The following is a 27,046-nucleotide window of genomic DNA, read 5'->3' on the forward strand; positions in this document are numbered from 1 at the left end:
AAGACAAGAGTCTCAGAGTTCTGGCAAACTCCAAGCATATGGCAAGTTGGGAAATTCCAGTGTTCAACCTCGTGGCAACCAAAGGAAGCTGTTCCACCCTACGCCAGAAGCCAGCAGAAAGGAGAGACAGCGGGGACACTCATGGCCACAGACACACGCTTTAAAACCATCATCAAACACTCACACGGCCTGGCAAAGCAGCTTCCATCCATTCCACATTCTTTTATCTAGTTTGAAAACCTATTTGTTTACTGTGATTTGTACGACAAGATCCCGATAAGTGCTTTCCAGAGAATAGCGTGAGAAGGATAAAAATTAAGTGGTGCTTTTAGAGCTCACCAGATAACAATATGATGTTAAGACATTCTTGCAACTTGGAGACTGGAAGAATATTTACTGATGTTTGCAATGCTGTGAAGGGTTTTCTTGCTGAAAAGAACTCTAGAAGCTTGTTGGAGACAATCTGACACTAACAAAAGAGGAACAATTGTCATTATCAATGGATTTTAAAATCTCGACTCCCTACTTACCTGTCTCATGTTAGGGATTTTATTTGTGTAAGTATCGGACTTGTGTGTGTGTGTGTATGTGTGTGTGTGTGTGTGTGTGTGTGTGTGTGTAGGAGTCCTCCTTTAAGATGATATCCCAGCATGTAGGTGCCAGGCCAGGAACTATTAAGTGACCACATATGGTGTTTTACGGGAATATATCTGATGCTATTATAGTGTTGTCACAAGAATGCGTGGCTCTTTAAGCCAGGAATACACATACTCATAATAAATGAATTTTATTACCTCACATACACAATGATGATGCGCAGAAGGTAAAAAGGAAAGCCTGCTCACTTTATGTAGCTCTGGAACTGACTGCATCCCCAATTAAGGGCAACAAGGGGCTTGTACGGAGCCAACGAAAGCATAAGGGCGGGAAATGGAAAAGATAACACTGTGCTTTCACACACCGGAGCCTGTGATTGTTTAAACTGTAACAGTCTTATTTTGTTGTTTCATCTCTCTCCATGATCTTAAATGCTCCTTCCTTCTCTAGTGATTCCAAAACGTGAGTTGTCTCAGTCATCAATGGCAACTCTTTAATCTTTTCTTTTGGGCTTAGAGCAAAGGACAAAAGCAGTCCTGGATGGTTCACAGAATCTTTCCTGCTCAGCGGCAGACTTTCCCCCCTCCCTTAACATCACCTGAGCCTTTAAGGGTAGAATTGGGAAAAAGTGAAGGTAGAGGACAGCCGTTCTCCTGTTTTTGCTGTGGAGGGTTTAGTCACTTCAGTATTTCTATGCGCAGCACTTTCTGCGAAAGAAGCCAAGCCAAATTTGCTGGGTTTCAGGTCTGCAGACAAAATTTAAACCAGCTGGATTTTACTGGGAACTTTTGCATGCAAGTAAACCTAGTACAGAAACTCAAGCCAGCTTTTATCTCCATTGGAATGGGCTGATCTTTAGGTACCCCCTCCCTCCTTCCATGTCTCTGCCCTGAAGGGAGTTTTGAATTTTGAAAGCTCCTAAGAGAGCTCCTAACCTGCCAGATTATTCCACAGAGTATCTGATTGGAACCTTAGCCAATGAAGAGGGAAGGTAAAACCAGGTCTGCTGTCTCTCTTAGTGAAACCTTCAGGGAGATGAGAAGCTGTGTGTCTCTGTAAACTGACATGAAATTACCCCAATTAAATCAGCTCATGAGTCCCTCCACACACAGACTTCCAAACGCAAAAGTCCACACACATAATCACTGAAACACACCCACATGTGCCTGGTCAGAGTGGCAAATAGTGACTAATTTTTTGGATTTGTATATAGCCAAAGTTTCACTCCTATTTTGTCTGTGCCTTGTGTGAAAACTACCATGTACCTTGTTAAAAATATGCAATTTTATAGATTTAAGCATATAAGGAGCAAAGAAACATACCATATAATGATTATTTAGTGAGAGTGGGATACATTATTTATAAAGCTATTCAGAATTTGGAAAACAAAGCAATAAAAGGTCATCCAACACTAGAGAAAAACCCTCTTATTCCAAATCTCAATTTAGACCTCTGAAAGAATGAGCATTTTTCCAAGGGCAACGAAAGAAAGCATATAGACTTCCATAAGATTTTAGTATAATCATAGGAAGGAAAAGTTCTTGGCAGACTACTGGTCCTTTTGTCATTAAAGAAAAAGTAAATCTCTCGAGAGGTAGTCCAATATGCAGGTAGCGTGGAGCTTTGCTGAAAATGTACTGGCCTCAAATATCAAATCATCTCCTCCAGGAATATCAGGGTACATCAAATATAAAGATCATCTATAGCTGTTAAATTGTCACCAAAATTTAATTTTCAAGAAACCTGAGGTTTAGGGTGAGTGTAACTGACTTCCCCCATATCACTTGGGGGTAATTAGGGGTTCAAACTTGTTTCTTAAGCTCTTGTATTTTATATTTCCACATACTGCCTTCCAGTAAACACACGTTTAAGGTTGTTTTTGCCCTATACAATGCTCCCTGGGAGATGTAGCATGTATAATCAATGACAATTATAAATTTCACATATTAGATGAGAGAAGTATATTATGTTTAAAAATCACAGTTTCTGGTGCCCCAAGCGGCCTTGTTTAAATTCTTCCTCTATTGCCTTCTGTGGGACTTTGGACAAGTTACTAACTTCTTGGTGCTTCAATTTTTTTCTTTGGTGAAAGAGCAAGCATCTACTTCATCTATTGCTTATACAAATTAAGCAAGCTATCAAATGAATGATCAGTGCTGCACGCCTAAGCCCTCAATCAGTTTATAGGGCCTGGAGGAGACAGAAAATAAATAAGCTAGTGTCTGTAGCCAGGGGACAGATTTAAACTGACAAGCAGTATTTTTAGATCTTTACTGAACTGTTAGAGTAAGGATATTATATTTTGTATCACTTCAGTTTTCTCCATGGTATTATTTCACATCATTGAGGTGAATTGGCAAGGAGATCCAGTAAAATGTTCTTTGCAGTTTGTCAAATGGGAGGATTATTTTCAAGCGTTGGTCCAGATCCTGGCACTGTTAATGTTAATGCCATGTTGTAGGGATCTGCTTCTCCCCATTGGTCATTCTTTCCGCAGTTTTTTTGAGGCAGGTGATAATGTGCCCCAAAAGCACCAACTCTTGACATCCACTGCATTCCGTAACAGGCGATGTCAAATGCAGAGTCACTCGCAGAGCCAGGAAAACCTCATCTGTAGACTCCACATCCCTATTCCAAAGACTGTGCCTTCCAGGGCAGCCCCCGGTACACCATCAGACAGGTGTGAGCAACCCACCTAGTCAAACCTGGAAACTGAGTTTCACTTCCTCACTGCTCTCCTTGGAAGGGTGGGCAAATCTAGGGTGAACTTGTCAGAAGGCCACAAGGCTGAAACTGATGGACGGTTTCTAAAGGAAATTGCTTTTCCTGTCCTGTCCTTCCATTGCTGGGAACAAAAATTCACATTCTTTGTTACTGTTCATTCTTTTTTACTGGTTGACATGGATGGACGTTCTTGCTGTTTTGGCTTGTTCCTCTCATCTTAAGCATAGAAACCCAAGACTTTCCTTTAAATACACCTGCTTTCTCCCCCAGAAAGCAGGAAGGTAGTTTTCAAGATGCTAGTCTGTTGTACTCCTCATTTGCTGGCAAAACAACTAATTTCTACTTCCTTTATCCACAAAACCTTGTCCTTGTTATTCTCATTCGGCATCAGGGGGACAAGGACTGAATTTGCAGTAATGAACTTTGGATGCTTCTGTGTTGAGTCCTGATGCAGATTCTAGCTGCCAGGACTAACTGTCTTTGAAAGGTGAAGAGATCAGCATGGGAAATATGATTTATTCAAATAGGTTCAGGGTTCATAGCGGAGGTTCAAACAAGTAAGCTTATCTTGCTGGTTTACGCCACCCTTTGCTTGCTCGTCACCTCTAACCACAATTTCACTCAGTTCTGTACTCTCTTTTGAATATCAGATGTTGCTTGCAGAAACTCAAGTGATGACACTATTCTGAGGGTTTCTGACTTGTGACTTTTGTCCATCACATCAGTGGTTATCAAGGTGCACAGCAAAACTGCGGCGCCAATGAGAGTTCTTCCAGGGATCCATGTTTACTTTTTCATGTTTATAACATGACAATCCTGGTTCTGATACATCTGGGATAACTTAATAACTTATTTATACTTAATAGGAAACAGGCATCCCCTCACCATTCTTTAATGAAAACCAGTGCCTCTCTTACTCTGGGGATATCTTGTTGCATGGGGATAAATGGGAGGTGATGAGATCTTCTGCTCCACTGGCATGGTAAGCAAATTGAAACACATTTAGGAACCATGATTCTCGGGATGGTATTTTTCTTTCTTTCTTTTTATTTATTTATTTACTTTGTATTCTGAGACCAATTCCAATGGATGGATGATCTGCACACCTGCAAGCAACTTTTGGGTCACCAGCTGAGTGTCTTAACATTGAACTCGGTTCTGACACTGGCCACCCAGAGATGGCATCTGATTCCCAAAAAAGTCCTACCATACTCCCCCGCCACACACCCACACACACACACACCCACATGCACGCACTTTCGATACCAGTCACAAGTCCATGTCAGTACCTGTACTTCTCTCACACTAGCCGTAAGTTGAGATTCCTAGGATTTCCTCCTTGGGTTCAATTAATTTACTAACAGTGCCTTGCAGAACTCAGAGAAATATTTTAGTTACTAGAGTGCTGAATTATTACAAAAATATATAATTTAGGAACAGCCAGATGGAAGAGATGCAGAGAGCAAGGTGTGGGAAGAGCTCTTGGCGCTTCCAGGCCCTTTCCAGGCATCACTGCCCATCACCTCCACGTGCTCACCCACCTGGAGGCTCTAGAATCTCTGCTCCTTTGGGTTTTCAAGGAGGCTTCATTACAGAGGCATGACCAGTTAAGTCAGTGACCATGGGTGTGATTTCAGCAGTCAGCACCCCCTGGAGGTTGTGACGGGGAGTGCTGGAAGTTCTACCCCTCTCATCCCTCGGTTGGTTCTGGGGCAACCAGCCTCTTACTTAGGTAACCCAAGGCTTTCCCAATGGACTCCCTGGTGGCTCAGCTGGTAAAGAATCTGCCTGCAGTGTGGGAGACCTGGATTCAATCCCTGGATTAGGAAGATCCCCTGGAGAAGGGAAAGGTTGCCCACTCCAGTATTCTGGTCTGGAGAATCCCATGGACTGTATCAAGGGTTGGACGGGACTGAGCAACTTGCCCTTCCACTGCTTTCCCTAAGTATCCTCATTAACATAACAAAAGACATCCTTTTTGTTCTTATCAAAGGGTTTTAGAAGCTTTCTGCCAGGAATAGAATCCAGGTTGAAGACCAAATACAGTAGAGACTAAACCCTTGAATCTTGGGTCCTGCATCTAAGGATCCAACAAACTGTGGATTGAAAACATTTGGAAAAGAAATTCCAGAAAGTTCCAAAAAGCAAAACTTGAATTTGCTGCACATTGACAACTGTGTGTTGTTTTTTTTTTACATAGTGTTTACAATTACTTACAAAGCATTTAAGTGTTAAAAAAAATATCTAAAAAATTCAAATAGAATTAGGAGAGCACACATTATTACAACAGCAGAGCCAACAAGAAGACTTCTCTTCTTTCCTGACAAGGCTCAGCCAGTAAAAGCCCATGGACTCTACTCACTGCAGAGCTCCTGAGACTTCCTTGTCCCCCTCTGTAAAAGCCTTCTCCTTCCCTTGCTTGCAGGAAATTGCATCTGACTTGGCTTTACTGTAGACTCCAGATTTCAATTTTCTACTGACCCCTAATAAACTCATCTTTGTGGGAGAAATATCTGAGTCTATTGTTTATTTAACGTATATGCAGAGAGCATCATGCACAATGCTGGGTTGGATGAAGTTCAAGCTGGAATCAAGATTTCTGGGAGAAATATTAATAGGCAGATGACATCACTCTTATGGCAGAAAGTGAAGAGGAACTAAAGAGCCTCTTGATGAAGGTTAAAGAGGAGACTGAAAATACTGGTTTAAAACTCAACGTTCAAAAAACTAAGATCATGGCATCTGGTCCCAACACTTCATGGCATATAGACCGGGAAACAATGGAAACAGTGACAGACTTTATTTTCTTGGGCTCCAAAATCAATGCTAACAATGACTGCAGCCATGATACTAAAAAATGCTTGTTCCTTGGAAGAAAAGCTATGAAAAACCTAGACAGCTTATTAAAACGCAGAGACATCACTTTGCCAACAAAGGTCCATATGGTCAAAGCTATGGCTTTTTCCCATTAGACATGTATAGATATGAGAGTTGGCCTATAGAGAAGGCCTATAAATTGAACTGAAGAACTAATACTTTCAAACTGTCATGTTGGAGAAGACTCTTGAGAGTCCCATGGACAGCAAGATGATCAAACCATTCAATCCTAAAGGAAATCAATCCTGAATATTCATTGGAAGGACTGATGCTGAAGCTTCAATACTTTGGCCAACTGATGCGAAGAGCTGACCCTTTGAAAAAGACCATGATGCTGGGAAAGATTGAAGGCAGGAGGAGAAAGGGATGACAGGGGATGACATGGTTGGATGGCAACACTGACTCAATGGACATGAGTTTGGACAAACTGCATGAAATAGTGGAGGACAGAGAAGCCTGGTGTTCTGCAGTCCATGGGGTCTAAAAGAGCTGGACACGACTTAGTAACTAAAAAACAACAACACCTCAAAGGGACCTAAAATGGAGATGGAAGGTCATTAAAGAAGTAAAACTTACACATATCCAACCCTGAATGAAATATATGTTTGACGTGGTCATCCTGAGACCACCAGGAACCTGTCTTCTTCACTCACTAGAGACCACAGTTTAGCAACCTATCTGCTGCTGGCAAGTGACTGATGCCTGAAGATATCAACTTATAGTGCCATAAAGTAACCTATGTAACTTCTCTGAAATGTCTTTGCCTGTTGCCTTTATGAACCAGGCCATTTTCTATTTCCATCGGAGGATATTTGAGTTGTAGCTTGAATCAGTACCTCCTAAATGACAATGCTTAAGATCACAAGCAAATTATTTTTCTTACAGCCTTCTGCATTTGTTGGTTGACATTCTTGATGTGTGGTACCCAGATAAGCAGTGTCTACAAATCTAATGCCCTAATCACATCTGAATCCTAATTATAATTCCATGTGGAAAGAAGAAAAGCAAAAAGCAAAAGAGAAAAGGAAAGATATTCCCATTTGAATGCAGAGTTCCAAAGAAAAGCAAGGAGAGACAAGAAAGCCTTCCTCAGTGATCACTGCAAACAAATAGAGGAAAACAATAGAATGGGAAAGACTAGAGATCTCTTCAAGAAAATTAGAGATACCAAGGGAACATTTCATGCAAAGATGGGCCCAATAAAGGACAGAAATGGGAGGGACCTAACAGAAGCAGAAGATATTAGGAAGAGGTGGCAAGAATACACAGAGGAACTGTACAAAGAAGATCTTCACGATCCAGATAATCACAATGCTGTGATCACTCACCTAGAGCAAGACATCCTGGAATGTGAAGTCAAGCGGGCCTTAACAAGCATCACTATGAACAAAGTTAGTGGAGGTGATGGAATTCCAGTTGAGCTATTTCAAATCCTGAAAGATGATGCTGTGAAAGTGCTACACTCAATATGCCAGCAAATTTAGAAAACTCAGCAGTGGCCACAGGACTGGAAAAGGTCAGTTTTCATTCCAATCCCAAAGAAAGGCAATGCCAAAGAATGCTCAAACTACCTCACAATTGCACTCATCTCACACGCTAATAAACTAATGCTCAAAATTCTCCAAGCCAGGCTTCAGCAATACGTGAATCGTGAACTTCGAGATGTTCAAGCTGGTTTTAGAAAAGGCAGAGGAACCAGAGAACAAATTGCCAACATCCACTGGATCATCAAAAAAGCAAGAGAGTTCCAGAAAAAAACATCTATTTCTGCTTTATTGACTATGCCAAAGCCTTTGACTGTGTGGATCACAACAAATTGTGGAAAATTCTTCAAGAGCTAGGAATACCAGACCACCTGACCTGCCTGTTGAGAAATCTATATGCAGGTCAGGAAGCAACAGTTAGAACTGGACATGGAACAATAGACTGGTTTCAAACAGGAAAAGGAGTACATCAAGGGTGTATATTGTCACACTGCTTATTTAACTTGTATGCAGAGTACATCATGATAAATGCTGGGCTGGATAAAGCACAAGCTGGAATCAAGATTGCTGGGAGAAATACCAATACCCTCAGATACACAGATGACACCACCCTTATGGAAGAAGTGAAGAAAGACTAAAGAGCCTCTTGATGAAAATGAAAGAGGAGAGTGAAAAAGTTGGCTTAAAACTCAACATTCAGAAAACTAAGATTGTGGCATCTGGTCCCATCACTTCATGGTAAATAGATGGGGAAAACATTGGGAGACTTTATTTTGGAGGGCTCCAAAATCTCTGCAAATGGTGACTGCAGCCATGAAATAAAAGATGCTTACTCCTTGAAAGGAAAGTTATGACCAACTTAGACAGCATATTAAAAAGCAGAGACATTACTTTGCCAACAAAGGTCCATCTAGTCAAGGCTATGGTTTTTCCAGTAGTCATGTATGGATGTGAGTTGGATTCTAAAGAAGCTGAGCACAGAAGAATTGATGTTTTTGAACTGTGGTGTTGGAAAAGACTCTTGAGAGTCCCTTGGACTGCAAGGAGATCCAAGCAGTCCATCCTAAAGGAGATCAGTCCTGGGTGTTCACTGGAAGGACTGATACTGAAGCTGAAACTCAATACTTTGGCTACCTGATGTGAAGAGCTGACTCATTTGAAAAGACCCTGACACTGGGAAAGATTGAGGGCAGGAGGAGAAGGGGAAGACAGAGGATGAGATGGTTGGATGGCATCACCTACTCGATGGACATGAGTTTGAGTAAACTCCGGTAGTTGGTGATGAACAGGGTGGCCTGGTGTGCTGCAGTCCATGGGATCGCAAAGAGTCGGACACAACTGAGCAACTGAACTGAACTGAATCCCATCTCAGAACTACTGAATCAGAAATTCTGAGATGGGGACCCCATGATTTGTGTTTAGATGCCTGGTAAATGATTCTCTTGCAGTCAAAGTTTAAGAAGTACTATGCTAAACCACTCTCTCAAGAAAAGTTTAAAGAATGATAAGGACATCTGCTTGGACTTTTCATGATGCAATGATGCTACTGATTCCTGGATTGACACAAAGCAACAGGCTGATTCAGTTCAGTTCAGTTCAGTTCAGTCACTCAGTCGTGTCCGACTCTGTGACTCCATGGACTGCAGCATGCCAGGCTTCCCTGACCATCGCCAACTCCTGGAGTTTACTCAACTCATGTCCGTTGAGTTGGTGATGCCATTCAGCCATCTCATCCTCTGTTGTCCCCTTCTCTTCCTGCATTCCATCTTTACCAGCATCAGCGTCTTTTCCAGGCTGATTAGGTTGGTCTATTTCTCAGTTGCAGAGAGGTTACAGGATACATAAGCTATATAATCTACATTAAATTTGACTTTTTTCCCTTACAGGTCCATAGAAGATTGTGTCCAAGCCACTTACAGTGTGCTCCATGGACCAGCAGCATTATCATCACTGGGGTGATTATCAGAAATGCCAATCCCAGACCTTTCCCCCCCAACTACTGAATCAGAATCTGCATTTAAACCAGAAAGTATGTGATTCTTATACACATTAAAGTTTGAAATCAAATGTTCAAATTCATCACCTGCCCTATAGTCATTCAAAGATACACTGAAGAAGTCACTTATCCTGAGAAAATGTGACACCTTAGATCTTCCAGAATATGTGTCTCCCACATCATCTGTGTGACATCATAATGATGATGCAAAAGTTATTGATTTGTGTGAATTTCCAAATTCCTCAACGTCTTAGTAAGAGTTAATATTTACTGAATTATACTATTTTGGATAGTTCTTTATATGAATTGACTGATATAATCTTTGTACCAACATTCTAGGTTAACATTGATGTTTCATTTCACTGACAAGAACTTGAGGCCAAAGAGAGTAACTTGTTCACAGTTATGTATCCTGTAAATGATGGAGAAATTATTCATATCTAGCCTGTTGGTGGGTGCTATATTGCCTCTCTAAAGCCAGGCTCTAAAATAAGGTCTATTAACACTTCCAAACATGGCATCTGATTATTAAAGGCATTGTTGCTGATCATGGTTTTTAACCAAAAGTATCAAGGTTAAGACTAAGGAAGAGAGAGATAAATGGAGACTTGTATATATTTTAGATTTGAAAGTTAATAAAGTTTTAATACATTGATTTAGCCCTGAGGCCCAAAGAAATGTCCAGAATTCTAAGTAGCTTAAAAGCCTAAAAGTTAAGAGTTTACCATGGATCTGAATTCACATGAGTGATAGCTTAAGTCATTCTAAAGAAATGGTTTATCTGTTTTAATTATTCTTTGTGTTGCTAACACACGTACCTGTTCTCCAAAGCATCTGCAAATAATTGGAAAAAAAAAACAAGACTACAGGAATAATTTTTAAGAGGAAAAGCATACATTTATAAGCGATACATTTCTACATTTATAAGTGAGGGTCTATGAATTGGATGGGCCTCAAATTCACCATGGAGCCATTTTAATCCAGAAAATACAAAATACTAGACTATTTACAGACTATGTTATAAATATGAATACAGAGCAGCGAAATTATGTTGAATGTTCCTTGGAAAACCAAGAGATTTTTTTTTTTCAGCACCTGGATTGAATTTGAAGGAAACTGGACTTGAATTAGAGTTTTGTGTAGGAACCAAGAAAAAGTCAGTGGTTTTGGCTAGATGAAGTGATTTATTTAAAGCCAAAGCTTAACATAAAGCTCCTGGAATACCAACCTATTTGAATTGACTATAAGAGAAGGTAGTGTGTGTGTGTATTGTGTTTGCATGCATATGCATGAACAAATGAGAGAATTTTTTCAATGGAAATGTCTTTCACAAGACATTTGCTAACTGTTTTATTTATAGTCTATAAACCTTACTTTCTCAGACAGGCAGTGATCAGATGATGACAAAAATTAAAACACGAATCTAAAAAAGTGAGTTTGAGCCTCTATCAATCCACTTTGCACAATTTTTAAATTGTTTTGCTTAACATATGTGTAAAATGTTTTGTAGTTTAGAAAAAAAATATAAAACTATTTATTAAGCACCTCTGTACCTAAATGGATATGTTTAAAGAACTTTCTATAAAAAATGCTCATTAATAGTATGTTATTTTTAGATGGACACCTTCAGATGAAATGTTATAAGGCAAGATGAAATACAGTCAAGTAAATAGTCTATCCACTGAACAGAAACAAATAAGATGGATAAGACAGTCTTACTAGCAATGTTCATATCTGAGATGAAGCTTCAATAGACTGATGGGTGAGAAGTGTGGCTACAAAAGAGAAATTAAGCTATAGATATACCTACTAATCAGAAGGCTTCTTTTTTCTAGTTTCTCAAAAGACTATACATATGTTTAGGAGTTTTTATATTAATATATCACAAAAGCCAGGTAGTTTTGTAAATCTATTGGGGAGAATCTTTCATCCTTCTTACAACAGACAGGGCTACCAGTATCCAATAGTTTGTTAAGGGGATAACACTGATTTAAGAGCAAAATGTGTTAGAATCAGTTGCCTATTTCAACGTTGACACTACCCAAGGATCAACTGTAAAATGCTGCTGCTGCTGCTAAGTCGCTTCAGTCGTGTCCGACTCTTTGCGACCCTATAGATGGCAGCCCACCAGGCTCCGCCGTCCCTAGGATTCTCCAGGCAAGAGTACTGGAGTGGGTTGCCATTTCCTTCTCCAGTGCATGAAAGGGAAAAGTAAAAGTGAAGTCGCTCAGTCGTGTCTGACTCTTAGCGACCCCATGGACTGTAGCCTACCAGGCTCCTCCATCCATGGGATTTTCCAGGCAAGAGTACTGGAGTGGGGTGCCATTGCCTTCTCCGCAACTGTAAAATAGTTTCCTACTATTCAGACTTTTTGAAAGTAGAAGTGTAAAGAGGAAAACTGCTGGAAAATATAAGAGCCTGAAATGTTTTTATTAAAGTGGGCAGTAGCAGCCCAGTCTTGTGAATTTCCTGATTCTTCTGCTCAAATATTTGAACTGAAAATTCCAGCTTAAGTGGAAACACAAATGAGTGAGGTTCTTAATAGGAAAGATATGTTGTGAAGGGAGTTCTAATAAGAGGGGAAAGCAATGTCATTCAGAAGACAGTCCCACCATAGAGACAGACATTTGTCCATCCATCCATCCATCCATCCATCCATCCATCCATTGAGCCATCCTTCCCCTCACCCTTTATTGAGCAGCCAATGTGTACCAAACATGTTTTCAGGCACTGTGGCAAAGGTGGCACCTTAAGAGCTGCATGGCATTACTCTTGCCTTTCTGAGCACAGAAGTTTCTCATTCTCTGAGAGGTGTGAGCTAAAAGAGGTTCTGGGATCTCTGGCCAGTGACTGGGGTTTTTCCCACATGTGAATTAGAGCAGTGTTTCCCAAACTTGGTTGAAAATCAGAACCACCTGGGTGATTTTTTTTTATACAGTTGTTTGAGCTCCACCTCAGGCCTATTGAATTAGAATAATTGAGGTTAGGGCCAAATACTTACATTTTTAATGAACCCCTAGATATTTCTGAAGGATGGACAGGTTTGAGAGCCAAGAATTCCTTGTCCATCTTCTCATTACTTTGTGGTTGTCTTCGTAATCATCAGGTTCTTCATTAATAATAGAAAGATTGTTCCTAACAGGGTTAGGGAACTGGCTGTCTTTCAGTTCAGTTCAGTTCAGTCGCTCAGTCAGTCCGACTGTTTGAGACCCCATGAACCGCAGTACACCAGGCCTCCCTGTCCATCACCAACTCCCGGAGTGCACCCAAATCCATGTCCATTGAGGCAGTGATGCCATCCAACCATCTCATCCTCTGTCGTCCCCTTCTCCTCCTGCCCCCAATCCTTCCCAGCATCAGGGTCTTTTCCAATGAGTCATATCTTCGCATCAGGTGGCCAAAGTATTGGAGTTTCAGCTTCAACATCAGTCCTTCCAATGAACACCCAGGACTGATCTCCTTTAGGATGGACTGGCTGGATCTTGTTGCTCTCCAAGGGACACTCAAGAGTCTTCTCCAACACCACAGTTCAAAAGCATCAATTCTTTGGCGCTCAGCTTTCTTTATAGTCCAACTCTCACATCCATACATGACTACTGGAAAAACCGTAGCCTTGACTAGATGGACGTTTGTTGGCAAAGTAATATCTCTGCTTTTTAATATGGTATCTAGGTTGGTCATAACTTCCCTTCCAAGGAGTAAGCATCTTTTAATTTCATGCTGCAATCACCATCTGCAGTGATTTTGGAGCCCAGAAAAATAAAGTCAGTTACTGTTTCCACTGTTTCCCCATCTATTTGCCATGAAGTGATGGGACTGGATGCCATGATCTTGGTTTTCTGAATGTTGAGTTTTAAGCCAACTTTTTTACTCTCCTCTTTCACTTTCATCAAGAGGCTCTTTAGTACCTCTTTGCTTTCTGCCATAAGGGTGGTGTCATCTGCAAATCTGAGGTTATTGATATTTCTCCCGGCAATCTTGATTCCAGCTTGTGCTTCCACCAGCTCAGGATTTCTCATGATGACCTCTGCATATAAGTCAAATAAGCACTGTGACAATACACAGCCTTGACGTACTCCTTTTCCTATTTGGAACCAGTCTGTTGTTCCATGTCCAGTTCTAACTGTTGCTTCCTGACCTGCATATAGATTTCTCAAGAGGTAGGTCAGGTGGTCTGGTATTTCCATCTCTCGAAGAATTTTCCAAATTTTATTGTGATCCACAGAGTTAAAGGTTTTGGCATAGTCCATAAAGCAGAAATAGATGTTTTTCTGGAACTCTGTTGCTTTTTTGATGATCCAGCGGATGTTGGCAATTTGATCTCTGGTTCCTCTGTTTTTTCTAAATCCAGCTTGAACATCTGGAAGTTCACGGTTCACATATTGCTGAAGCCTGGCTTGGAGAATTTTGAGCACTACTTTACTACCGTGTGAGATGAGTGCAATCGTGCAGTAGTTTGAGCATTCTTTGGCATTGCCTTTCTTTGGGATTGGAATGAAAACTGACCTTTTCCAGTCCTGTGGCCACTGCTGAGTTTTCTAAATTTGCTGGCATATTGAGTGTAGCACTTTCACAGCATCATCTTTCAGGATTTGAAATAGCTCAACTGGAATTCCATCACCTCCACTAACTTTGTTCATAGTGATGCTTGTTAAGGCCCGCTTGACTTCACATTCCAGGATGTCTGGCTCTAGGTGAGTGATCACACCATTGTGATTATCTGGATCATGAAGACCTTTTTTGTTCAGTTCCTCTGTGTATTCTTGCCACCTCTTCCTAATATCTTCTGCTTCTGTTAGGTCCCTCCCATTTCTGTCCTTTATTGGGCCCATCTTTGCATGAAATGTTGTTCCCTTGGTATCTCTAATTTTCTTGAAGAGATCTCTAGTCTTTCCCATTCTATTGTTTTCCTCTATTTGTTTGCAGTGATCACTGAGGAAGGCTTTCTTGTCTCTCCTTGCTTTTCTTTGGAACTCTGCATTCAAATGGGAATATCTTTCCTTTTCTTCTTTCCTTTTCACTTCCCTTTTTTTCACAGCTATTTGTAAGGCCTCCTCAGAGAGCCATTTTGCTTTTTTGCATTTCTTTTTCTTGGCTGTCTTTAGTGAAACATTTATATAGAAACTTCTAAACATGAGTGTGTGTGCGTGTGTGTGCATGTTAAGTCGCTTCAGTCATGTCCGTCTCTTTGCGACCCTATGAACAGTAGCCCACCAGACTCCTCTGTCCATGGGATTCTCCAGACAAGAATACTGGAGCAGGTTGCCATGTCCTCCTCCAGGGGATCTAGCAGACTCAGGGATCGAACCCACATCTCTTATGTCTCCTGCATTGGCAGGCAGGTTCGTTACCACTAGTGCCACCTAGGAAGCCCAAACATGAGTATAGATTTTGTAAAACATCAAGAAAAGAAACCCAATAGTCCAGTCCTGAATATAGTGCCAAAATCAATGGCATCCAAAGGCATAGCGATTAAAATGTATAGGATATTTCCTGTGCAACAGGCATTTTATACACTTAATCCCATTCATGTTCTCTGGATGCATATGGCATCTCTTGAATTCCCTAATAGAGGTTCAGCACAGACCCCTCAGATTCTGGAGCAAGGCTATGCCATATGCAGGAGGAGCTCATTTGCCATTTGAAATATAGCTCCTAACATGCTACTAGGTATTAAAAGATTAAGTCATTGGATCCCAGAAAGGTTGAGTTCAGGATATAATTACTAATTAAATGAACAGCTGCCACACCGCAGACCCACCTACACATGACTGGGAAACCAGTGTTGAGTGGGCATTCTCCCTACAGCCAAGCATGGGCAATGCTCTTGATTGCCAGCTTTGCAGAGACAGACATGGACAGAAGTTAAGACTGATGGGCAGTGGTAGATTTCTTGATCAGAGAGATGGAAAGAGCATCCTTAGGAAACTGGAGACAAGCAAATGACGGGAAGAGGTGTATGGAAGGACCGAAGTGGCCAGATCTTTCCAGCTCAGGTTAATGTCTAGAAGAAAGTAACCCCCATGGAGTAGACCTTCAACAACTAGGTCAGCTGGTGACCTGCCCAGAGGAGGCCCACCATGTCCTCTTCAGCCACCAATGCCTGTGCACTGAACGTGTGATGGCAGAGATGGCAGCCACCCACAGACCCCACAGATTGGACTTTCTCTCCCTCAGGCAGGTAAATCAAAGTTCTGACAATACTGAATGTGAAAATGCCAGCAATAAAACAGATCACTTTGGCAGGTGGGTGGCAGGTTGATGATACCATAAGCCCTCCACCCAGTAGGAGGCAGAAATTCATTCCTGCTGGAATTGTTACCTACTCTGGGTATGGGTTTGCCTTTGCTCCTTATCATCAAAATATTTCCTCCAATACCTAGTCTATCTTTTTGCAGAAGCAACCTGACGGTCCTTCCCCTTGGACCTGGCCTTGTACATCTCCTCCTTTTTTCCTCAGTGCTTTTCTGTGCCTGCAGCATGAGGTGGACATTGGGGTCAGCTTAGCATTTAAGAATTCATTGTTTACCATTTCCAGGGAATCAAGATTTACAGGGCCAGCCCTGAGAAGTGGGAGACAGAATTCAAAGGATAAATGTCTTTCCTTTTCTTCTGCTGAGAAGACAGCACAGTAAGTCCTCTATCTATGAATGAGCTTCATTCTGAGAATGCGTTTGTTAGCCCGATTTTTTGCTAAGTCCAACAAAGTTAGCCTAGGTACCCAACTAACACAATTGGTTATATATCACTGCTTTTATGCTTGCTTCTAGATATCCTGGGCTTGAAATAAAGATAATATACTACTGTACTCTATATAGTAAAGTACTTAAAAGCACAACCACTTATAGAGGGTGCACGCACGTGACAATGTGTGTGACATGTGAACTAATTTACCTGATTGGACTTTGGAGCACATGTTCCCCTCTTTGAAAGTTTGCAACTGGAAGGTTTGCATGTAGGGGACATACTGTACTGAGATGCATTTCTCAAAACACCTTGGAAGGGCCAGAAAGGAACAGGACAAATTGAAAGAGTTGGAGGAACTTTATGAGTTGGTTACTTTTGACCACATTGCAGAGTTTTACAATAAACATATGCGCACAGGCAGAAGCTTGCTGGGTTTTAAGCAGAGATCAAATAATTAAAATAAGGACCTTACAACATGAAAGTTGACTGTCCTAGGTCCCAAGGAGTAAGACATGTGACTGAACAAGATTCTCCAGTCATAAAAGGCCCAGTATTTCTGAGTCAAACAAATTGACTCAGCTATGCAGCAAAAATCAGATTAAGGGGATTACATTTTCACTCAAGTCCATTGTTTAGATTAGCTTAAAGTACTGCATTAGAGAGGCATGGGAGTGAGGAAGCAAGGTGATAGACAGACCTGGGAACTAATTCAAGAAAACCTTTTTCTATTGTGGATACTGGCACGTGGAACTGACAGAAAGCAAATAGATTAGAGACCAAACACATTTTTAAGAGATTATGTTGCCAAGAAAGCCACTAGTGCACTTGCAAAGAAAAGAATCTGTGACCGTTAAACGTTAAAACAACTCACAGTCTCTCAAACCTTGTGACTAGAATATGTTCCAGGAGAGCTCCTGTTCTCTAAGGAGGCAATCCTCACCACAACCTACTTCAGATGCTGCCAGGGAGGATGGTAGACAAGGAAGAAGCTTCCAGAGGCAAGACAGGAACCACAGTGTGGTCCTTTGAATGGGAGTCTTTATTGAGGTTACGTTGTCTCTGTTTATATATATATATATATATATATATATATATATATATATATATAGTGTGTGTGTGTGTGTGTGATTTGTGTTGGGGGGATGATAGTGAATAACTACTCTTTCTGGTTCTTGGGCCCTGTCTGCTCCATGGTTCTACAACATCTGGATTACACATAACCCAAGATCCTGCTCTTTGAGTGGCTGGCTGTGGCTAGATGAATATTTGGGAAATGCTAGGTCATTTCCCTTGGATAAAAGGTAAGTGTGTTCTCTGTGTAGACAGAAGAGTGAAATAGACATTGGGTGAGTTGTTGACAGAGTCTTACTTGTCAACTAATAAACATAGGTGCCTTTTCTTCTGACTCAAAGCCGTACCACGGTTTCCCACCTCTCTTAGAGACAGCCGTGGCCACAGGACTGCAGCATGGTCAGCAGGATGCCGGTGGAGGCCAGGTACCCAGCTTCCACCACCAAACCATAAAACGCCCCTCTGCGACTGTGTGAGCTTCTGCTTTCTGGCTTACCCTGCTTTCTAGCTGAGTGGAGGAGGCTTTGAAGCCTATTCTGATACAGAAACACACATTCAGAAGAGGCTGGTCCTCTAAAAGTAGGCTACTATACAGCCTTTAAAAAAGCATAAAGCTGTCATATGTGTATACATTTGCAAATGGGTCTATCATATATTTTTAAATTAGGAAACTGTTGATCAGGATGTATAGTTTGATTTCATTAAAAATATATATGTATGTGTGTCAGGGAGAGGGAGGCATCAATTTAAGTGTCTACAAAAGGTTCAAGGTATGTGTGTATGTGCATACAGATTATAACATTACAAGCAAAAAAGGCTGGAAAAAACGCACAACAAACTTGCAAACATTGGCTCTATCTAGAGAATGGGATTTGGGGGAGAATTTAGCTTATCTTTCTTTCTATAATCTTTAAATTTTGTTTAAGCTTGTCTCTCAATTATGATGCTTTCCATTCCCTACTCAGATAATTGCCAAACAAACATGACAAATGGAAAGCTTTTCCCAACTGTCCTCTCTGGTCTACTCAGTTCTGTCCATTTCAGATAAAGAGAATGGAACCAGAGGGGCTTTGGAAACCAGCTATAAAGGAAAGCACCAATTAAATCTATCAATAGGATTTAATAAATATAGGTAGTCTCTTCTATGTATTTGTTTTTCAAAAAATAATCCTTTAAAAAAGAGGAAGCTGAGCCTTCTGGGATAGAATGGGACTATCGTCTTTTTTTTTTTTTTTAATAAATTTATTTATTTTAGTTGGGGGCTAATTACTTTACAATATTGTAGTGGTTTTTGCCATACGTTGACATGAATCAGCCATGGGTTTACATGTGAATGGGACTATTTTCAAATCTCTTTTAGAGACTAGTCTATAGTTGGCATAAAAAGACAACTTTGCCCCAGGGAATAAGAGAATATTCCTGGCAGCATGCTGTATACACACATATGTGTGGACTGATATGTCCACATATGGACATGGCCAGATGGTCAATATCGAAATCAGCTTGATTATATTCTTTGCAGCCAAAGATGGAGGAGCTGTAAACATCATCAAAAACAAGACCAGGAGCTGACTGTTGCTCAGATCATGAACTCCTTACGGCCAAGTTCAGATTTAAATTGAAGAAAGTAAGGAAAACCACTAGACCATTCAGGTATGCTGCTGCTGCTGCCGCCAAGTCACTTCAGTCGTGTCTGACTCTGTGCGACCCCATAGATGGCAGCCCACCAGGCTCCCCCGTCCCTTGGATTCTCCAGGCAAGAACACTGGAGTGGGTTGCCATTTCCTTCTACAATGCATGAAAATGAAAAGTGAAAGTGAAGTCCCTCAGTCTTGTCCGACCCTTAGCAACCCCGTGGACTGCAGCCCACCAGGCTCCTCCATCCATGGGATTTTCCAGGCAACAGTACTGAAGTGGGTTGCCATTGCCTTCTCCGATTCAGGTATGACCTAAATCAAATCCCTTACGATTATACAGTGGAGGTGACAAATAGATTCAAGGGATTAGATCTGATAGAGTCCCTGAAGAACTATGGATGCAGGTTTGTGACATTGTACAGGAGACGGTGATCAAGACCATCCCCAAGAAAAAGAAATGCAAAAGGGCAAAATGGCTGTCTGAGGAGGCCTTACAAATAGCTGAGAAAAGAAGAGAAGCTAAAGGCAAAGGAACAAAGGAAAGATGTACCCATTTGAATGCAGAGTTGCAAAGAATAGCAAGGAGAGATAAGAAAGCCTCCCTTGGTGATCAGTGCAAAGAAATATAGGAAAACAATAGAAAAGGAAAGACTAGAGATGTCTTCAAGAAAATTAGTGATACCAAGGGAATATTTCATGCAAAGATGGGCACAATAAAGGACAGAAATGGTATGATCCTAACAGAAGCAGAAGATAATAAGAGGTGGCAAGAATACACAGAAGAACAATACAAAAAAGATCTTCATGACCCAGATAAGCATGATGATGTGATCACCCACCTAAAGCCAGACATCCTGAAATGCAAAGTCAAGTGGGCTTAGGAAGCATCACTATGAACAAAGCTAGTGGAGGTGATGGAATTTCAGTTGAGCTATTTCAAGTACTAAAAGATGAGGGTGTGAAAGTACTGCACTCAATATGACAGCTAATTTGGAAAACTCAGCAGTGGCCACAGGACTGGAAAAGGTCAGTTTTTATTCCAATCCCAAAGAAAAACAATGCAAAGAATGTTCAGAATACCATAAAATTGTACTCAACTCACATGCTAGCAAAGTAGTGCTCAAAATTCTCCAAGCCAGGCTTCAGTAGTACATGAACCATAGATTCCAGATGTTCAAGCTGGATTTAGAAAAGGCAGAGGAACCAGAGATCAAATTGCCAACATCAGTTGGATCATTGAAAAAGCAAGAGAGTTCCAGAAAAACATCTATTTCTGCTTTATTGACTATACCAAAGCCTTCGACTGTGTGGATCAAAACAAACTCTGGAAAATTCTTAAAGAGATGGGAATACCAAACCACCTGACCTGCTTCCTGAGAAATCCGTATGCAGGTCAAGAAGCAATAGTTAGAACTGGACATGGAACAAAGGACTGGTTCCAAATCGGGAAAGGAGTACGTCACGGCTGTATATTGTCACCCTGCTTATTTAACTTATATGCAGAGTGCATCATGTTAAACACCAGGCTGGATGAAGCACAAGCTGGAATCAAGATTGCTGGGAGAAATATCAATAACCTCAGATACGCAGATGACACCACCCTTATGGTAGAAAGTGAAGAGAAACTAAAGAACCTCTTGATGAAAGTGAAAGAGGAGAGTGAAAAAGCTGGCTTAAAACTCAACATTCAAAAAATGAAGATCATGACATCTGGTCCCATCACTTCATGGCAAATAGATGGGGAAACAATGGAAACAGTGACGAACTTTCTTTTCTTGGGCTCCAAAATCACTGCAGATGGTGACTGCAGCCGTGAAATTAAAAGATGCTTTCTCCTTGGAAGAAAAGCTATGACCAAACAAGACAGCATATTAAAAAGGGGAGACATTACTTTGCTAAGAAAAGTCTATATAGTCAAAGCTATGGCTTTTCCAGTAGTTATATATGGATGGGAGAGTTGTACTATAAAGAAAGCTGAGCACTAAAGAATTGATGCTTCTGAGCTGTGGTGTTGGAGAAGACTCTTGAGAGTCCCTTGGCCTGCAAGGAGATCAAACCAGTCCATCCTAAAGGAAATCAGTCCTGAATATTCAATGGAAGGACTGATGATGAAACTGAAACTCCATTACTTTGGCTACCTGATGCGAAGAACTGACTCACTGAAAAATACCGTTACTGGGAAAGATTGAAGGTGGGAGGAGAAGGGGATGGCAGAGGATGAGGTGGTTGGGTGGCATCACTGACTCAATTGACATGAGTCTGAGCAAGCTCCACGAGTTGGTGATGGACAGGGAAGCCTGGCGTGCATACAGTCCATGGGGTTGCAAATGGTTGGACACAACTGAGCGACTGAACTGACCTGAGCTGTGGACATAATTTTTCCAGTACATGAAAAAACATCAGTGATCTCTTAATTCTTGTCATTTTTGCGGTCCTCTCTGTCTTAACTAATTTCTCTTTCTTCCATTTCTCTCTTCCCTCTCTCAGCTCTAACTGCCAGTTTGTTCTGGGGCTGCAAGATGCGAAAGGGGAGTGAGTCTGTAGATACAGAAGTTTGCAGGTACGTGCAAGTTGGTGGCTGCTGTAACCAGTGTCAACAGGATGCTCATTGCCCAAATGTGGTCCTGCAGGCAGGCACTGAGGTGTGCTCTTCAGTGAGTTCTCAAAGCTCAGATTTGAGGCCAGAAAGGAGAGGTTCTGCCTCAGAGGGCGATGGAGCAGCCTGAATGGACACAAGCTCTAATTGTCCTCATGGTTTTACCTGCAGGTCAGCACCATGGGAGGTAGTCAACCAGCCAACACTAGGGTCCCACGTCCACCACGACCTGTGATGGCAGTCCACACCCATCTTACCCCTCCGTTTCCATCATCTCCCAAGTGAAACTGCAGAAATAATAGTGTCTAGTTCATGGAATAATTAAAGTTAGGTGAGAAATGTGACCCAAATAAGCACTCATTCTAGCAACTCTCTCATTATTTGTAATCATTTTAAGGTTCTGACTTGGATACATCGATGTAGGTGACTTTCGCATTAATTTGTTTCAAGCAAATGCCTTTCAAATTTTTGAGACAACGCATTAGTGAGTGATGAAGTCAATTTAGTAGGTAATCAGCACTGAAAAAATAATGGAATAGAATAATAATTTTGAAAAAACACAAGCCACTGCACATAAAAATCTAACGTAAAATGCATTGCTCACTGTGGTCTGAGGTCAAGTGAATTTGAAAAACGACTTGAAGTCAAACAAATATAACAAATGGAAAATTTTTCCCGACTGTCCTCTCTGTTCTATTCATTCTGCCCCTTTCAGATGAAGAGAACAGAACCCGAGGGTTTTTGGAAACCAGCTGTAATGAGAGCAGTTTTTCTTTAAAGGTTGATAAAACGTCTGAATTAATACTTATTTTTATTGTTTCTTTAATTTTATAATGGAATATAGTTGCTTAACAATGATGTGTTACTCGCAAGTGTATTTTGATAATGCATGAGCCTGCTGGGCTGAGGTAAAAACTCAGAGGAAGTGGTTAAAAAGAGTTCATTCAAAAATCTCCATGTGCTACCACTTCCCAGGTATATGGGGCAAAGGATGGAGGCTTGTTAGGACTAACAAGGCCAAGGATTTCATTTGTGTGTTTGTCTGAAACTTTTTCTATAGTTCAAGTACCCAGAAGTATGGCAGATGGCCAGAAGGCCTTTATGGTTCCTTTAATTCTATAAACCTGTCACTTAAAATTCTAACTTTAAGTAATGCTTGAGGAGATAACCTCATCATGTTTAGTCTTCTGAAGTGAGTGAAGAAAAGTGAAATCATTTTGAATTCTCATTTTTGTAAAACATTATAGAGTTTGTCAACGTTTATGGATTTTTGTGTCCATTTCCACTGTCTCTTCATGAATATATTCAGTGTATGTCTATATAGTTTTGTATGGGTAGCCAAATACAATGAAAGCAAAACATAATACTAATTAAAAACACATGGGAAAACCAGGCTTGGAAGCAGAATTAGGTTGCTTGAACTGGTATTTGAAATTTATGCCCAAGGAACTGGTTTATCACTAACTTATAGGATCTACATTTTTTCCCCTGGTATCATTTAATGTGGAGAAACCACTTATAAATAATCATGATAGTGTAATTGTATATGTTGCTATTGGTTTAGGTTATTTTATTTGGTATTTCCTTTTGTAATATTAGGAGCCACTCACTATAAATACCTTTAGTTCCAACAGAATTAGCCACCTAATATTAATCAGAGAAAAAGATTATTCAGAAAATATGACTCAACATACATCATGGGGTAATTTTCCTCTGTGCATCATGATTTCGATTGAAATATATCTGTAGTGCTAATTATAGAAATTGTAGGAATCCCAGAGAGAGCTTTGTTGGAATCAAAACCAGACACTGAGTTGTATGTCTATTACCTAATACATAGCAGATCACCATTTTGATTACATTGGCTAATGTGTATCTGTGTAGTATCTTTAAAGAAAAATAGAAAAGAATAAAATATCTGTATCTGTTTGTAGTTAGATATAGACATATATAAAGATATATGCAGATCTGTATCTATACAAATTTGCATAAATATCATGATAGTATAATTGTATATAGTCTTTTTGCAATGGTAAATGTCTATTATTCCCTCCTGAAGTTTTGGTATTTGTGGGTTTGGCAGTTACAAATAGTGATCTAGGGGCTGAGAATGTTTTGGGATTCGAATATAGCTGTGTGGGTTAAGCCTGAAGGTGGATGATGGAGAGGTCCTGAATTAGCGTGTGATCACATCGTTAGATTTCTTCCTAGGAGACTCATAGTCAAATTCCTCTCAACCACTTGTTCCCTTTGAGACCCTAGACAATTTATTGAAATTCCTAAATCTGAGTGGAGTAAATAATAATTTTAGAAAATGTGTTTCCCATCCCCTCATTACAGGTAGATTAGCAGACATATAAAAGACCAAGGGGAGGTAACTAAATCCAAGGGTAAATATGTTTAACTTAGACTGGGACAGCCATATAGTAGATTGCTAACTATCCCTGGTGAATCCAGCTTTGAATATAAACATACTCGTACACACCCTTCTCACAATAACTGTGAACTCAGTCATGTGACTTGCTTTGTCCAATGGGGCATTAGAAAATATAGCAGAAGCAGACTCTTGATAAGTACTTGTTTACTGGGGATTAACTGCTAGGGATTTTGCTATGATCATGAAAGATACAAGGTTTACTGCTGCAGGGATCACGTGAAGGAGAACCCAGCCAACTGTGCTTGCTAACCACAACCTGCACAGATCAGCCTTGGTCTCACCACCAGATGACTGTAGCCACCCAAAGAATACCAACAGAAGAACCACCCAAGTGAGCAAAGCCCAATGAGAAGAATTGTGATCAAATTATTATTTCAAGTTTGGGGTTGGTTTGTTACTTGTAATAGATACCTGATCCATTCAGTTATCTGGTAGGATAAATGTTTTAGGCTGTTGTTATTGAAACCAATAAATGATACCTAGGAGTGAACACTCACATAAATTAAAAGCATGCACCATTTGCAGATAAATGAGTTAAAATAGCAAATACACAAAGCATAATCAGAAAACAGATTTAAAACCTGAATAGCAAACATACAGTTGTCTTTGTGAACAAATTTTCCATGTTAGATTACTACTTCATGGTGTATACAGAAAATCAATATATATTACATATATATATATATATATAACTTACTGAAACATGATTTTCTGTGAAGCATATGCTGGAAAATCTTGCACAGGGATTCTTCATTTTGGATAATGGTCCTACAGGTGCACTGCGCTTGAAGGACCGTCCCAAGGGTACCAATGTAAGCTGCTTTGCAGTCATCACTTCCAGAGCAAGTGAGGTCTTGCTTGCTTAAGGTACCAATGCATGTCTCATCCTCATGGCACTTTCTCATCACATGCTGCCAGCACTTTGCCTGGAATGTTCTATAGCGCCTCCTAGAAAGAGTCAGGAAATGGAATGAGTCTCTGAATATCGTTAATTCACACTAACATGTAGTGATATCTAACCTGACAAAGAAAGAAAAAGAAAGAAAGGAAGGAAGGAAGAAAGAAAGAAAGAGAAATCACTCAGTCGTGTCCAACTCTTTGCGACCCTATGGACCATAGCCTACCAGGCTCCTCCGTCCATGGGATTTTCCAGGGAGAATACTGGAGTGGGTTTCCATCTTCTTCAGGGGATCTTCCCAACCCAGGGATCCTGCATTGCAGGCAGACGCTTTACCCTCTGAGCCACCTGACATAGAACAAAATGCCTTCTGGATGCTTCTAAACATAGCTGGAAACTGAGTTTGTACATTCAAACATCCCAATAGAGAGTGTGGAAGAAAAATTAGAGAAATCTTGTGAACTATTTTCCTTTCGTGATGAAAGACAGAGGCTAAGTTTAGGATTCCCTGGATGACTCTTCCTTCCTTACTAATTTTATTTCAGTGGGTGATGATTTGCAGTACGAACTACTTGGGAGATTTATTAACAATGATTTTTGAAGCAGAATGTGGTTTTGAGACTGTATTTGACCATTACCGCCCACCAAGTGATCTCAGAAAAGACTCCTGACTTTTCAGGAGAGTCCTCCCATAGGATGGGATGCTCTTTCTCAATGTTTCTAAGTAGACTAATTAGAATTAACATTAATGCTCTGGGGTTCTCTGGCAGCATGAGCTAATTTAAAGCAAAACATGAGTTTATTTGATGGCTGAGATAATCTGCTAGAACCACATCCATTCATAACTTTTCTACTACATATTTCATTCTTGCTGTATTAACCTTGAATAGAAGTCTGGATAATGTATAATAATTTCATTTTTGAAACTTTCACAGTAAGAAGATATCTACTCAGTGGAGCCAAGGATATTAATCTTTCTCTTTAATATTTATCACCTATAATTATTTTTTCCTTTTCTTGAATAGATTATTATAAAATATGCATGCAAAGCCTCTGAGTATATGTCATTTGTCCTGACTTTACTTGCTTTCATGATGTTACTCTGCTTAAATCCATAAATCTCATCATTTTCAATAATCTTGCATTTTAAGTTATGTTAAAGGAATCAGCTTTTAAATACAATGGTAAAAATTAATATATATTTACATTTATATTTAAGAAAATATTGCAAATATTTGAGCATATAATTCTGAATCCAGAAGAACAAGTATGTTCCCTTAATGCAATTAAGAATTATATATAAAATGCCATCTAAGTGTAAGCACTGACAGTATTGATTGTCATTTATGAGGTTGACAGGTGCCATTTATTCTTTCTTAAATGTATGTTTTAGAAAGTTTAAGTTACATGATTTATGTCTTCATAAAAGTTATTTCATTCAAAAAAGTTTTGAAATTTTGAAAAACTGACTAACTGAAGGATATTTAATTAAAAATAAAAATATAAAAATTCTTTGCTATACTCATTATCTAAATCATTTAAAAAATAAATATGACAAAAATTTTATATTATAGGAATTTTTGTTTATATTTGAAATGCTTTGATGTGTAACTGTTTCATTATCCTTATTTTCTTGATATTCTTCAGTTTCTTATTCTGGTTTTTTATTTGAAACATTAACTATGTAAGGGAGTAATTTTTAAAATAGAGTTGATCATTTTGTTTTAGTTTTGCTATAAATTTCTGGCTACATCGTAAACCATAAGAGAATGTGGTCTGTGGGATTTCTGCATATAGAATGTGTTACATTTGCTTTTGTGACCTAATATATAGTCAAACTTTGTGCATATTCTCTGGCACTTAAATATGTTTATGGTGAAGTTTTGTTTCTAAAAAAGTAGGTAACATTTCTTCTAAGCAAACATCTTTTTCACTACTTTCTGGAGCTTGTACATATGAAAAAACATGATTTCCTATAAATCCCTAAACACTTATAATTAACAAAATATAATCTCACTTTCCAGTGTATATATCTGTATTGA

At 39.9% G+C, this 27,046-nt stretch overlaps 1 protein-coding gene across 1 annotated transcript in view; it reads right to left on the bottom strand.

Moving 5' to 3' along the window:
• The window catches only part of GFRAL (GDNF family receptor alpha like), a 73,449-nt gene that overhangs the window by 21,132 nt on the left and 25,271 nt on the right, over nucleotides 1–27,046 (bottom strand). The window contains exon 6 of the mRNA XM_081524255.1: nucleotides 24,804–25,054. Within this exon, the coding sequence (XP_081380381.1) occupies nucleotides 24,804–25,054 (251 nt within the window). The remainder of the gene's footprint in view (nucleotides 1–24,803; nucleotides 25,055–27,046) is intronic.

Source organism: Giraffa tippelskirchi, chromosome 8, assembly GCF_054371585.1.
Source record: "Giraffa tippelskirchi isolate mGirTip1 chromosome 8, T2T-mGirTip1v1.2.pri, whole genome shotgun sequence".
Classification (NCBI taxonomy): domain Eukaryota; kingdom Metazoa; phylum Chordata; class Mammalia; order Artiodactyla; family Giraffidae; genus Giraffa; species Giraffa tippelskirchi.